We start from the raw sequence: 15,674 nt of genomic DNA, 5'->3' as shown, positions 1-15,674 counted from the left end.
TGGTGAACACAGTGGTGTTGGGCTGATCTTACTCGATGATCTCAGAGGTATTTTCCAACCTTAATGATTCTATCACTTGGCATTTTTACACCAAAAAATGCGTCCAGGTCATCAGCCCTGGAAGGTGCATGGTGTGCCAGAGATGTTCTACCAACTTTCCATGCCCACCACAACCATGTCAGGGATGAGGTTGAGCTGGTTCTTGTGCTTTTATTGCAAGACCAGCTCAATCAAAATCAAGTTTTCGCCTGATGACTAACCAACACTCCTTAAGAGCAAAAAAACATACACATGAGACTTTTCCCTTTGGATGAATACTTCCATTTATTCCAACTGGAAAAAACGTTTTTTTCTTAAATATACTTAAGTGTAATTTCTTTTTTCTTTTTAAAGGAATAATAATTATCACATTGTCCTTTACAAACAACAAAAAAATTCCTAGCAATAGTCTGTGGTATGGAGACATCCATCTTCCAGATTTTTCTGCATCTGCTGCTTTGAGTAGGCATCAGGGTGTCCCCTGGTGTGCCCAGGGCTGCCAGTGCCATCCCTGCAGTGGGGCCCTCATTCCCAGGGTGCAGGGCAGGGGCTGGCTTGGAGGTGCAGGAGCATCCCAAGATGTCAACAGCACACAAGAGAGAGGGCAACTAAGCCAGTTAAGCTGTCAGCCCTCCTGTGGCTCAAAGCCCAGCCTTATCTTAACACCCTCAAGTGCCTACCTGCATGTTTGGGTGCCAAGAGCCCCTTTTGCAAACCTGCTCCTTTCTGGGAAGCACTGGGACAACCTGGCATTGGCTTGCAACTGGGACATGCTGGGATGGCAGAACCCCAATGGATTAAAGCACACAAACTCACAGCCACCATAATACAACACAGCTGAGCCCTATTTATAGACCCTCTGCCACGTGAGGGCTGTCCTGGCTCTGTGGCAGGGGCTGAGCCCACCCAGGGGACAAGCTTCCCCTCGGCCCCAAATGGCCTCAGAGGGGTGAGGGCATCTCATCAGGCAGGATGGGGCCCACGGGGAGCAGATTGCAGGTGTTCTCATATCTTGTTAGGCAGTAGGCAATATTGAGACTTCCACTTGGTAATGAACAGCAGTTAACATAACCCAGGAGACTAGAGCACCATAAGACAAGTCTATATTCAAAACAACGTCATGCTGACATCACACAATTGCACCATTTACACTTTATTTACTCCAAATAATAGTTCAATGTTTAGTAACTTCAGCTTCTCTACAGAGGTGTGAAATTCCTTCTCCAGCTTTGGTCATTTACAATGTTGCAGACATTTGGTAGGTCTGTTTTTCCTACTTAATAATAATAATTAAAAAAAGTGCCTTTTGCAGCTATCAGGGTTTCTGTATTTGACTGATGGATTGTACCTGTGAATTACAGTCTGTGAGCAGACTTCAAAATGCCACCGAGGCTTCCTCAAGATCTAATGAATTAGAAAATGTTCTCTTTATTGACCAGGATCAAAACAAATTAACAGAAAAAAGGGTTAACAAAAAAAAAAACCTCAAAAAACCATGACAACTCAAGTCTCACTAATATAGTTAAGGAATTTGGTGATGAAATGGAAAGGGGGATCCATTTGGTTTGGTTTGCTCTGGCTGAAAACAATTCTGAATGTGTATGCATTTTCCCAGTGACTCCTAAGATATAGAAATTCCTCTGATATTACAAAATACAAAAATATTTTCTCCAAACTGTCATTTACATCGCATTTACAACCATGGAAATAACTTAGGCTCCCACACTGTCCAAGAGACAGATCACCTACCAACATGGCTAATGGAAAACAAAAATGTGGTGGAAAGCAAAAGCTACTGGCAAACTGATGCTGAGTCAATAGTGGCAACCAAAACGAATGGACAAACAGAGCTCAAAGGGGTGGCAGTATCTGGGAGAAGGAGGAGAAACTACTGGGTAAATATTACAGGCTAAAGTGAACTTCTTTAATTCTTTTCTCCAAAGTAAGATGTGCAAAATATATTCACCGTGCCCAGGATTATGACTATTTATAGAAGCCAGTCTACAACCTTCTTACAAATCCCCTCTTCGGGCCTTTTTTTGTTACAATAAAAGCACTTACATGATCTAAAACAGTGCAAGATTGTGAATTAATTTACATTCTCCCAAGGTGCCTGGCAAGGATGCCATTAGGATATGATACAGTTTTTGCTCTTCTGTCTTTTCCGGCTGTGCAACTGTCCCCTGGCACCCACCGTGGAAGACTTGGGCATGCTGTACGAGCCATACTTGTGCAGGAGCTCCTCGCTGGTCACATACCGAAGGCGGGTGGGCTGGGGAATGGGCTCCCCAAGGAAATAGCCCTCGTTGTCAGACTCCGAAGAGGAGGAGCAGGTGGAGCACCAGTCGTATTCAGCAAAGTAGGGCCCCCATCTCTCGCCCAAGTGGTTCTGCAAGGCAAGATCCGACACTGTCCGGGGACAGTGGCCGTAGACATCCCTGCGGGGACCCTGCTCCACAGTCTCTCTGTAGCTCCTCTGGTGCATGAATGGGTCGTAGTCATCCCTGGCTCGGAGGGAGGGTCTCTCCTTCAGCCGGTAGCACTGCTCGCTGGCCAGGTGCAAGGCGTTATCCGACCGGGAGCGCCGAGACCGCCGGGGCCGATGTGGGCGGTAGTGACGGTCATCATCCCGGAGGGTAGTTCGCCGGCGCGTGCGCTCGCTCATGGGGGCGTGTCTGGGGACCTCCTGTGCCCCCAGGTTGCCCCCAGGCACCCCACTGCCGTAGTCAAAGCTCTGGTGCATCCGCCCCGGCAATGGCCGCTCTCGGTAGCCGAGGGGGCTGGCGAGGTCGTGCAGTGTGGGCTCCATGTCCTGGTACTGCTGTGCCGACAGCAGGCTGCGCACGGACTCGGCGCTTCGAAACTGCATGGAGGAGTTCAGGGTCCCCATGTTGCTCATCTTCTCCGAGACGTTCATACCCGAGTCTTTGCTCAGGTCAGGCATGGAGAACCGTGAGAGATGCTCCTGGCGTTTGGCTCCACCATCTGCTGAGAGGCCTTTGCAAGGAAAGGGCAAAGGAAGGAAAAAAAGAGAGTTAAGAAGGAGAATTTTCTATCAGCAGAGATGCAGGGTGGGGGCTGGTTTTGGCCCAAGACTTGCTTTAAAAAATAACTCAGTGGTTTCAATGATGTCCTGAAGAGCCCTTTCAAAGGGAGCATTTTTATTTTTTTTAAAGAGCAGGCAGTTTCTCCTTTGGGGAAATCACACCAATTTAAGGTGTTTTGAGTTGGACTCCAAGTTGTTTTTCACGACTTCCTTTCCCATATGTCTACACTGTCTGCGACTCGATAGGAATAACCAGCGATGCCAGGGAGAAATCATGCGTCAGAGGTAACCTGAGGCCTCCTGCACGCTGAGATAACTGGGGTGCCATGATCCAGCACACACACCTTGTGCTTGGAGAACTGAACCATGTCAGGGGCAGATGACAACAGGGCCACTAATTCAGGCTTGTTACCATGCTGCACTGCACAGATCCCTTGAATGACACCTGTGGGGGGACCAAAGGTACAGCCTTGGCCATATGCATGTAGTTGGGTTCCCCTTGAGGCAAGGAAACACCCAAGCCAAGAGGGTCTTTTGAAGCTTCCCATAAGCAGCAGGACAGTGGGAGGGTCAGGCTGTCCCTGCAGATATCCAGGGAGAAGTGCATGGGCAGGAGCCAGGAACATCAGCTCCAGTTTGAGGTGCCCTGCCTGGGATGGTGACTCACTGCGTCTCTGATGTGACAACCAGCCCTGAGCTCCTGCAAGGTGCTTTCCCTCCAGCCCAGAAAGCCTTCACCAGGCAGTAGGGAAGTGGGGTGTCTGCTCAGTACCTACCCAACAAGAAGAAACAATGCACCCCTCACTGCCCTAGTCCTTGGCCTGTTTTATGGGTGTTTCCTGACTATTTTCTATCTTCCCGTTGGCTTGACAACCAGCAGCAGTCAGTGCTTGCATTGCAAGCTCAGGACAACATGTTTCGCAAGTTATTTCAAAGGAAATCCATTTCATCCCAAATCAAATGCAGAGTGTTTGCTTTGGCATTCTTCTCCCCATCCCTCTCCAACAACCTCTTGGTGTAAAATCAACGGGGAGAGCTGTGCACCATCATCAGGATTTCCAACGTGACGCACCACCTTTATGCAATCATTGAGAATTTATGACTTTTTAAATTAATTAAAAAATAACAATGCAGCCCACAGCTCAAGAACAAACTTCTTTTTCTCTTAACTAAAGCTGTTTGCATTTCATTGAGAGCTCAGCTGCTTCGGCATTAGCCGCTGCTGCCAAACCTGAACAAGGGCTGCTGTCACTAACTGCACTCATGAGCTGCTTCAGGGTTTCTTTGGATTCAGCCTTAAAAAGATCAACAGATACTGCAAAGCTGGACAAGATTTTCCAAACCCTCCCCTCGGTGGCAGCACAGAGAACTTTAACTATGACTGGCTCTCACATAGTTTGGCTTTGCTTCCCGATCCCCAGTGCCGCAACCATTTCTCCCTGCTCCTTTGCTTTTCTGCTGTTTATAGGGATGTTTCTGGAGTTTATAATTACCGAAGAATGTAAAGTGAAGGTGATTTCTGAATGCTGCAGGAAAGGGGAGGGGCCTGGGTTAAATAAAAAAAAAAAAAGAAAAGCCTTGTTTTGTTTTGAAAAGGACACACTTTCCAAGCCAGCTCCTCCAAGCCTTTTTTTTTCCCCTAACCCACACTGATCCTGAGTTAACAAACCCAACCTGCCCACTGCCCTTTGGGAACAGTTCTGTCCCCTTTGAAGACCTACCCACCCATGCTTCCCACTCCTATTATGGGAGTGAACAATTCCTGGCATGTTTTTCCTTCCTGCTGGAGCCGTGATCTTCTGTCCCTCCTGTGCCACTGTGAGGAGCCCAACAGCACTCAGTGAAGGAAAAGTAACTCAGTTATATGCGTAAAGACCTCGGGAAGAGCCAGAGCAACAGCAGGATCGCTGGCATAGCTCATCCCAACGTGAATCATGGGATTTATGGCAGCCCAATATGGCCTTAATCAGACCTGTCAGACAATAGCTGACACTGAGGAAAATGACATTTACACAGCCCTTCGTTAAGAGAAGCAGCGCAGCTCTACAATAAGAACAAGTAATGGCAGTGCTGGGCAGGAATGCAGCTCCAACAGCACAGGATGCTTCTGTGGCATCAACAGGTTGATTTTGGCAGCATCTTTTAAAAGGGATTGACCTCGTCCCACTCACAGGACTGTGAGTTAAGCTGGTGCTCTGCGCCCAGCATGAGCTGCATTGGATGGTACCTGCAGGTCTAGGCTGCTCCTCACAGCCATCTCCCTCCTCCCGTCCTGCATCCAGCAAGAATAAAAATGAGCATCTGGGGAGAGGCTCTGGAGGTATGGAAAGAGCTAAACAATATTTTTAAATTAAACAAAATACATCTGCTTCTCCACATCAAGGGCAGGAATGATGTGGTTGAGATTGAGCAGGATGACCAACAGTGAAACCTGTTTCTTTCTTCCAGGAGTAAAGCATACTGTGATAAGCAGGATGTTCCAGCTCAGAAAAGGCAGAGCCAGAGCTTCACTACTTTAGTTTGTGCAGGATGGGGGTCTCCAGCCCCTCATACACACCTCCAGCAGAGACCATGAGTGTTTTAGTCTTTTCTCCTTGGAAGTGTTGGTCAGGGACAGTGAGTTCAAATAAGTAGCCTGCAATACACACATGGCTCATGCTCAAAGCATGAGGTTTAATCAGGGGATGTTTCTGGCTGTTCATCCAGACAGTCTGATTATAATTAAACGTACATGTTTTAAGATCTTGAATTGCTGGGAAAATGATGACTGTAAGAGGAATCCAGCACAGAGCATGTCCACCACTGTCGCCAGCACACAGAACTTGGGGTGTGATAGAGCCTGTGCCTGGGAGGCTGCAGCAAAGCAAAACCACCCTGACATCCAATGGTTTCATTTTTCCATATGACAGAGTGGGAAAAACTTCTTGCTAAGGACCAAATGCATCTTCCCAGGCAGACTGCACAGGCTGCACCTGCACATGCCTTTTTCTGAGAGCCACACTATGAAGTGACAGTGCAAGCAGTGGGACTGGGAGAGGGAAACTTAATTTTATCTGCTCATGGTGACAGCAAAGGATTCATTCTGCTCATTCAGGAGCAAAGCTGTGCTTTTCAAGCATCACTGAAGGCACCAAGAGCTCTCCATGTCTCTTATGTTGCCCAGAGCAGGTATGAGGTCAAGGATGCAACTTATAACCCTCACAAAACACAAAGGTGCCTCCAGGCTGAACTTTACATTTAGGCCAATGCAAGGTGTAAAGCATCGTAAGGTTAGCCCAGATTAGTCTTTCTAAGCTCTCTAAATGATCCTGTCCCTCTCTATGGAGCCACAAAGTCTCAGCAAAGCATAGTGGGAGCAAGCCAGGATAGCTTCAGTCTGACTGCAGCGAGTTCAGAGGACAGCAATAACCATTTGTCTAAAAAAATTTCATCTAGAAAATATAACCTGAGAATAAAGTTTGAAAGAGCAGAGATTGTTTAGTCTAGAAGAGAGAAGGCTAAAGGCGATATAATAACAGCCTTCAAATATGGAAAAAAATGCTTGCAAGAGGAGGGAATACATTATTCTCCAGGTCTGCTGACTCCTGCAAGGAAAATTTCAGCTTGGAGAAGAAAACTGTCCCTGCGCAATCACAGCAGAAGGCGGCTGGGGCAAGGTCCAGCACCAGCGGGTTTCCCTGGCACCTGAAGGTCAAGGATGCCCAGGAACACACAGGGCAGCTCCACTGCCCTGGACAGTTCAAAAGTGGCACCAACCCTTTTCTCCAGAGGTTATCTGCCATTCCAGAGCTACACTTGTGCACGAGGCCCCATCTTCTTGAATTACCAGTATTTATTTACAACTGCTGCAGCTCCCTCTTAATGAAGTGTTTCATCTGGGAACACAGCTAATAACCTGAGTGAGCCCCAACTTAAAGAAAGAGCGTGCAAGGGGAGACACAGCCCTGACATTTTCTAACAAGGAAACCTGAGAATCTGTTTCCCAAGGCCATCCAGGGGAGCAGGAGCCCTGCTCTGGCCCATGATGTGGGATGGTTGTTACAACATCACAAGACCATACCAAGGGTGCAAAAACGTGAGGCAACAAAACTCCCACCAAAATTTCCTGCTCTGAGACACTGAGCACATCCATCACTGGCTGCCCCAGAGGCTCTTGCACTGTAAGAGGAGAGATGGCAACTGCTGCCATCAGCACTGTGCATCAGCTGGTGGTCATCCCATAGCCAGACTGGCACCAGCACAGTGGCACACGTGAACACAGCAGGTTTTTTTGCTGCCGTTCTCGGCTGTGTGGGGCTGCCAGGCTCAATATTTCACCCTGGAGCCATGGAAACACACGCCTTTCAGACGAGCACAAGTGAGAGCTGCAGCTCGTCTGCGGGTGTTCGATACAGAACTCGAGCTGGTTATAGCGCCAGGGACACAAAGCAGGTTTCTGGTTAACATTAAGTTTTGCTAAGAACACTGCACAATCCCCTCTGAAGTCCTTCCCCACCCCTATTAAGAACCATGTTTACCCCATAAACATTGCCAAGGGAGATAACACCCAAATAAGCAAAGTGACAGCATAAAGTTATCCCTTGTGAACATCACCTCTACAGCCTCGCCACAACAAAGCACTCAGAGGCACTTAAATCCCGCTGTATGCTTTGCTAAACCGGGGCTGCAAGTTGCATTAATTATGAATTATTAAACCACTCGGCAATGACAGCAGAGAGGCCGCAGAGAGTGCGTAGGCTGTGTGTGAGGCTGGGAACGGAGCCCCCTGTGAGGGGAAGCAGCTCCCAGCCCCCATTAAATCAAACTCCTCATGAAGCTGGGCTAACATGGGGTGAGCCAGCATCCCACTGCAGACAGAGCATCAGCTGCTTCACCCTGGCAGGGGAATGCAAAATGCCCTGACTTAGGATATTGCAAACAAACAGGGCTGTGCTGACGCTTGCTTTTTGCCTTTACATTTATCACAGTGTACACATACACCTGTGCATTGCAGCCCTCACCACCTGAGCCCTACAGAGGTGCCTGACAGCACCAAAACCTGGCACCCAGCCCTGATAGCCAAATTTTCAAATGCAGGTATAGAGGCTAAGGAGGGGACAAGCATAGCACCTCTTGTGTCCAGCCTTCTGTCCCAGTGCATCAGGCAGGCGCATCCTCACCACCTCTCAAACAGGGTTTATTTCAAGGTCAATCCCAAGAACTAAAAAGGAACCTAAGGAGAAACAGCCTGCCCAGGACTTTGTTTATAGCTCAGCCCCATCTCACTTCTGAGCGACCTCAGGGCGTGCAGAAATAAAGCAGAACCCTTATGTAACTAGAAATCGTGGAAACTAAACAATTTGGGGGAAGGCAGAGCACTCGTCAAGTGGGTCACAGTCTCAACAGTCTCCCATGGTGTGCCCCCATATGCCACTCATGGGTGTCAGGGAGTATTTTCCACCCAATTAGTCCTTCTCTGCAGGTTGCTGAAAGAAGTCAGCTAGTCCTGGTTGGGAAAGCGGTTGATTTTAAGCTAAAAGCTTCCCTATAACCCCTTCAGTAGCACCCCCAGCTCCTGAGCTGTCCACAGACAAGGCAGGACAGCCAACATGCCGGGTTAGGGATGATGTGCTGTTGCTTACTCTGACAACATCTCCTTCTACAAGTCAATTTTGGTTCTCTCTCTGGTTTGGCTGTTACCCCTTGTGCTTTGCACCATCATGTGACACCAATGGGGTGAAGCCATGCCTGTGGCTGATCCCTGCAGCAGGCACATCAAACCTCCCACTGCTCAGCCTCAAGAGACGAGTGAGGGGGAGAAGAAACATTCCTGACAGTTTTGTAGTGTTTTGGCATTGGGCTTTTCGGATGGAAAACCTCCACCTTCACATGGGTTTTGAAATTATCCAGCTTGGATTGGGAGATGTTATAGCTGGGTCTCAAAAGTCCTCCCAGGGATCTCATGTCCGACTTAGAAGCAGTTTCGCGCTGCCCATGTCTGGAAGAAAGAGAATGATAACATGCTGGAGAGCTGGAAGCCTCCTTTTTTTCTTAGAAAAAGCCAGGAATAGTAAATGTGTCATTTCCTGGCTTGTCTAACTCAGCTGGAGTGCCTGGGGCAGCCGCCCTCTCCAGCCTACAGGAGAGAGAAGCCTGCATGGGATGCAGTGCTACTGAGGACATGGGGATGAGGACCACCCTCCGGACCCCTCATACCTCCCTGCTGCCCCTGAAGGTGTTCAGGAGCTGCTCCCAAGCCCTCAGTGCAGGAAAGGCTGGGTCAATGGATGTTTCTCCAGAAAATATAGCCTGGCCCTGAGGAACATGGCTTGTTTTTCCCTTAACCTGCCCCGCAGCTTTCGGCTCCTCCTCAAGCAGAGGAAGAAGAGGGACTGGAGACAGAGGATGCTGTCAGGTCACTCTACAACTCAGACATGCAGGGACCAGCCCTGACCCATGAGTATATTCTTATGTTCTTTCTCTCCGCTTGCTGGGTATATCACAGTTGCTGTCTAATCCTGGAAAAACAAACTATTTGGGGCCTTTGGGTATCTCATAACACTGATGACAGGAGCAATGGGTGCCATACAACTGAAATCACATTCCACTCTGTAACAGCACTGCTGTTTAATAATTTTTTAACTGGATTTATGACTGTGATAGATGAGGCTGTTCCTTTCACCTAAACTCATTTTTCAAGGAACGCTTAAAATCTATTCCTCCTTTGCATACACCAGTGTCACCATTCAGTGTGACTTCTACTTCCATCCAAAGCACTCCTGCTCTCTGCAAGGGGCTCACATAGACTGGTCTCAGAGAATAACATTTAGCCTGCAGGTACTTTCTTAAGTGGGCTACTTGACCAGCTGGCATTTTGTGGAACTAACTGCTCAGAATCAGCAGAGATCAGTTCTTGATTTCTAATTCCACTGCCAGGCACACACAGCACCTGCAAAACCCTTTTAGAGGGGAACACAAGCACAAGCACAAGCACAAGCACTGGGAGCAGGGCTGAAGGACTGAGTATCTTCTGGGAAGTGATTAACCTCTGGTAGGTTCAGGCTTCTCATCATGAGCAAAGCTTCCTGGACAAGTTCCATCTTAGCATTGTCCTGATTGCTTAATGCAGGGAGCTATGAGGTAAACATTGCTACAGGATGTGTTGCTTTGTGTTGTTGCTAATGCCATAAAAATAAGGCAAAAGCAGCCAAAAGAAATAAAGGATAACAAAAAATTATAACATCAGCAAAACTGACTCCCTCTTGGAAAAAGGGCTAGGAAATATATTTTGCTCTTTGCCTCTCCATCTAATGGACATGTTTGGCAAGAGGAGGACCCAGTCTCCAAGCTGTAGTGGATCAAAGTCTGTTGCAGTCTTTGGCTGATGGCAGAAAAGGGATTTTCAAACAGAAACATGGAAGGGAAGGAGAGACACCCTCCACCAGTGTTTAAATCACATCAGCATTTGTGGCTATACAAGCGCAAACCAGAGACAGGAGAGACACTCCCACCTAATTCAAACCCCAAAACTGAGCATGAGGTCAGAGCCACCTCTGCCCCTCCTGTGTCTGCTGGTGCATCACTGCCCATGGTGACAGCAGAGCACAGCCCAGCACTGTAAGGGCACGTGCCCAGGATTAACACAGTGTCTCACCTCTTTACTAACCCATGAGGAATTGGCTTTAAAGCGATTAAACAGAGCCTTTTGGTAAGGTAGAAACCTGGGGTCTTGGAGGAGATTGAGGTCACATAGACCTTGACCCACACAATGGCTGACCCTGAAATATTATAGGGAACAACATCTGTTCACAGCAGGCAGTCTTCCGGCCAAAGGACAAGGATTATGGTGCACACCCCGTAAGTTATCTGCATTTACTGACGTCTCCGGATAATTAGCAGTTAAGTTGTAATAGAAACATCACAGCAAAATCTGCTGCCAGGGAGGGACCAGCTTTTAACATGTGCTCTGCAGGTCAGGGACTGTTTGCCCTTCAGCTCCCTATAAAAACCAGAACATTTTCAGCGATGCCATAAAACCTTAGATGGATGCGGTGTTAATTATTTCACTTTATAAGGTGGAGCAACTGTGCAGCATCGGTAGCTCAAAGGGACCTCATATGTGGATGCCTAGGAGCTTCTGGCAAAGCAGAGCTGGGGAATGCAGGGTGGAGGGAAAGGGGGTGAGGCACACTCCCAGGCTGTGTTGGAGGGAGCTCTGTGGGGTGCTTGCTGGGCAGCTGGCTCAGCCCCAGCAGAGACCTCAGAGATGGGAAAAGCCAGGTAGTGGGATACTGTGCCCTGACACCACCTGCCCAAAGACCTGCTCTCCCACAGAACTTGTCCAGGTCACTAAGTTTCCCTGTCCTCAAAATGCTGCCAATTAAATTGGATGATAATTGTATTCTCCATAATTGCAGACATGGCCCCGGGGTAGCTGTCTGTTGCTGCTGCAGTGCCCCCAGCTCAGCTGAGCCAGCTCCCAGAGCAAGGAAAATTATTAGAACCTTACAAATTAATAAAAATATTATCACCTCACTCTGCAGAGGAATGGTGTACCTTCACTGCAAGCCCCATCATGCTAAGCATCTGCTCTAGAAACCAAGAAAAAAGTGAAATGTTAAGCCAGGCACTGCCCATAAAGAAACTCATACCTTGGCTCTGTATGGAGGATGGTTGCTTTTGGGAGGTCTCCCTCCCAGCATTCTAAAAAGGTTTCTAAAATGAAAGACAGAATGATCTTCACTCTAATACAAAGACCTTGCCACATTTCCTGTCTCTTGACCTGCATCCCCAATAATTTGTTACACTTCAGTTCCAAAGCATGCAACTACTGCTCCACTGCTCAGGGACGACTCATTCGAGCTTGGTGTTGCTCAAGACTCTTTGTACTGATGAGGTTTACACAACACGAGTTTTCAGGAATACAACCAGCTTTGGAAATGTGGAGCTTTGCTTAGGGAAACCTTGTTTCAGAGAGCAATTCCCAACTCCCTCGCCATTTCACATCTATTTCTCCTCTGTGTGTATCTGAGGCTGTTTGAGTAAAACTCTTCCCAGCTCATTAGCTTCTCTCCCCCCTGTTCTGCCACTTGCTGGATAGGGAGATTCTGGCTGAACACAGAGATCATTTCACATCTTGGCAGGGGCTGGCAGCTTCCCTAAACAAATACAGCAAACCCTGGGAGTGGGTGAGGAGGCATGGGCATAGCAGAGCAAATCTGTCCATCCAGGCAAGGCAGAGCTCAGAGCTTCGGTTCAGCAGGACTCAGCTTTCCACGGGCCCAGTGCATCCCCACCACACAGTGCCAGAACCCTGTGGGGGACCCTTAGAACCAGGTACCAAACACTACACAGGCTGCTCACTGCCTGTGACAAGGCAGAAAGACTCCATTTTGCAGGAGTTCAGGTGCAGGACCTGCCCAAATCCAAGCATTGCTGTCTGGAGCAGAGAAAAGCCAGGGGAACCGCAAAGAAGCAGCAAGGCAGTGCCTCTGACGAGCAAACCAGGTTCAGTTTTTCTCTTTTCCAAGAAGTTTTCTCTGCTGAGGGACTCAGAAGCAAGGATAGCTGTGCCATGTGAGTGGAGCAGAGCGAGCTGCAGGAAGGACTGAGACTGCCCAGTGCTGGCTGTGGACCAGAGCCCCACACAGACACGTCTGTGCACGCACACCCATCCCCGCAGACACAAATGAAACCCAAACATGTTTGGGGTGAGAGGTTTGAGAAATATGACCCTGGGATGTGCTCATGAGAAACGGGCTCAGCCTGATGGGACAAGCATCTTGCCTGGCTTTTCCCTGCAGTTTCTTCCAAGGGACTGGGGAAGAGGAGTTAAAGAGCTGTACGTGGAGAGGGAGGAATATCTTTTAACTAGTCACATGCTTGAGGATGGCCTAACACTCAAAAGTGGTTAACTGGGTCTATTTCAAAGCATTCAAAAACACTTTTAGCCTTCAAGGGCAGCTGACAGCAGTCCTTCAAGAACTGAAGCCTGAAATCTTGTCTCTATGTTAGCAACTGGCCTTGGTTTTCCTCCTCTCTTCACAAAAGGGAGGATTAAAGAACTTGAAAACACTTGTTTTGAGCTGCACAAAAAGGCTATCCATCTATAAAACTCTGCATTTGGTAAACAAGCAAGCAAAGGGAGAGAGGCTGCCAGGCACACTGGGGCCCGTGTCACTGAGCAGTTGTGCCCAAACTGTCAGTCACCCTTGTAAATGAGAACACACCTGTCATCGCACTGACCCAGAGCACAAGGGACTCAAAGCACATGGAGGGCATGGGGTGGTCTATGGGTGACATGGAGCAGAGGTGACATACCTGTTGCATTGGAGAGCGCGAGGGACTCCATGGAGCCCCGGGGAGTCTGCTCGGTGGGCGTCAGGTCCTCTGTGAACTTGAGGGCATTGATGGGGTGACGGGTGCGGCACTGTGGTGTTGGCATCCCACCCTCCTCTTCCTCCTCGTACTTGGGGACTTTGACACTTCCTCTGGCTTCAGGGAAGCTCTGGTTGGACATGTCACTGTAGCTCTCCTGCGAGCGAAGCCTCCCCGAGTAGTAGTCTTCTCTGCAGTCCTGGATGAAGCTGCCACCATGGCTCTTCATTGCCAGTGAGGAGCTCCTCTTTGGGTTGCTGAAATGCTTTGCCCATAAATCTTGCTGTGAGCCCGGGACCTGGCTGGGATTATAGGAGGTCCTTATGTTGCACTGGCTGAGAAGCTGCAGAGGCGTTTGGGACTGATTTTGCTCCATTTTGCCACCGTAGTGATAGAGCTCATCCCGGCTCCTCCACAAGTGGTCCCTGTTGAGGCTCGGTGTCTGGCTGGCCAGGCTCAGCAGATCCATCTGCAGGGACAGCGGGTCCACGTCGGTGGAGAGACGGTTGGAGGTGACCTGCAGCTGGTTGCATGGGCTGCGTGCTCCCTCCTCGCCTTTGCCCTTGTTTTTGCCAATCTTGGCGCTGCGGCGCGACTCCTTGGCTCGTGCACTCTGGAAAGCCGAGTCGGAGGAGTCAGAGCCATTGGGGTCATCACCGATGCTGCAGGCCCTGGAGCAGAAGATCTGCCCCTGCTTGGGGAGGAAGGGCCGTCCCAGCAGGGACTTCTTGCACTGGGCACAGCAGAAGCAGGTCTCAGTGGCGTGCCAGTGCTGGCCATCATATGTCATCTGGCCCTGGTCGATACCTTGAGAGGGAAGATGCACAGTTTCAGGGCCACTTAGCACTGCAGTTAACACCTCCACCAAGGTCAGGCTGGACTGGGTTTTGAGCAGCCTGGTCTAGTGGAAGGTGTCCCTGCCCATGGTGTGGGGTTGGAACTAGATGACCATGAAAGTCCCTTCCAACCTTAAGCATTCTATGACTCTGTGATCCCCTGTGAGTGACATGCACTTGAGTCTCAAAAGTCCTTTTTCAGGGCTTCTTCAATGCATAAAGTTAATCCCATTTCTAATTCCTCCCAATTCTAATTCCAGGCCTTTGCTTGGGAGTTACTCAATGTTGGGAAAGGCAGCAGAACCATGCCTCAAGCTATTTTGTATTAAATGGGGATATTTCCGATCATAAAGCAAAGGAATGCAAGAAATTCTTCGTAAAGTCCTTGAAGTCAAAGAATAATATGCTGCCTATTTCAAAAAACAAAAAGCCTCCAACTGAACCATAATGAGGAATTTGTGCTGCCTTGATTAAGCATGTAACAGAGCAGATGACATCCCTGTCCCTTGCTGCTACTGCGGCCCCATTTCAACTGTATTTTGGCTTCTGGAGCCCCTGTTCCAAAACAGAATGGAAAGAGCTGGGCCCCAGGGATCAAACACACACCCTTGCCTTACACCTACCCACATTTCCTGGGTTGCTTCACAGGTCCCCCTTGGGCTCAGTAAGGGAATTAATGCAGACAGTCTGTCCCCCGCCAGCGAAACCCCAGGGAGCACACATCTGCACGATGCTCTCAGTAAGAGCTGCGAGCAAAGCTCCTGAGGTTTCAATTACAACATTTATCCACTTTTTTAAGCTGCTGTTCATGGCAAAAGCCCTCGTTACCTGAGAAACTGCCGTGCATGGTGTGGGCTGGCCAGCACAGTGGATGCTCCACCCGCCCTGTGCACAGCATGTGCCTGCACATCATCCGTGCCCATGTCACTGGGGGGCCAAGTGCTGCCAGGTAACTTGTAAATGAGCAGTATGCTAATGGTCTGTTTTATTCCAAGCTAAATTAGGTTCAGTGTAATCGTGTTTTTTCTCCCCTCATAGCCAGAGAAACGCATTTATACAGATTGGAATGCTACACTTGTGGGCAGAAAAGAGACAAGACGGTGGGTGGGATTTTATCAGCTCCTTTTTCAATGCCCAAAGCCATCTTGCAGAGGAAAGAGTGAAGCCTTCTTACACCATCCTCACCTCCCCAACCCAAGCCTTGCAAGCTATAAGCACATGCTTACTTCTGATTTACAAGGCTCTTAAGCACAGCACTCAGTGAGTACTATGAGCAACTTGAAGCAAAATGGTGCAGTCCATCCTTTCCTAGAAATGTGCAAATGCATCAAAACAGGCATTTTACCCTGAAAACCTGAAAGTCAGCAGGCTCCAGCCAGAGTGAAGGACAGCAGATA

General features: G+C 48.8%; 1 protein-coding gene across 2 annotated transcripts in view; it reads right to left on the bottom strand.

Annotated features, from left to right (window-relative positions):
- Positions 1 to 1,436: 1,436 nt before the first annotated feature.
- Positions 1,437 to 15,674, bottom strand: part of PRICKLE2 (prickle planar cell polarity protein 2) — a 104,524-nt gene continuing 90,286 nt past the window's right edge. For both annotated transcript variants that reach the window (XM_071550318.1, XM_071550319.1), the window contains 2 exons: positions 13,385 to 14,248; positions 1,437 to 3,036 (listed from right to left, as the gene is read on the bottom strand). In XM_071550318.1, the coding sequence (XP_071406419.1) occupies positions 2,168 to 3,036; positions 13,385 to 14,248 (1,733 nt within the window). In that variant the 3' untranslated portion in view covers positions 1,437 to 2,167. The remainder of the gene's footprint in view (positions 3,037 to 13,384; positions 14,249 to 15,674) is intronic.

Source organism: Pithys albifrons, chromosome 3 (genome assembly GCF_047495875.1).
Source record: "Pithys albifrons albifrons isolate INPA30051 chromosome 3, PitAlb_v1, whole genome shotgun sequence".
Lineage (NCBI taxonomy): Eukaryota > Metazoa > Chordata > Aves > Passeriformes > Thamnophilidae > Pithys > Pithys albifrons.
The sequence above is the reverse complement of the archived record's forward strand: the minus strand, read 5'-3'. Positions and strand labels throughout refer to the sequence as shown.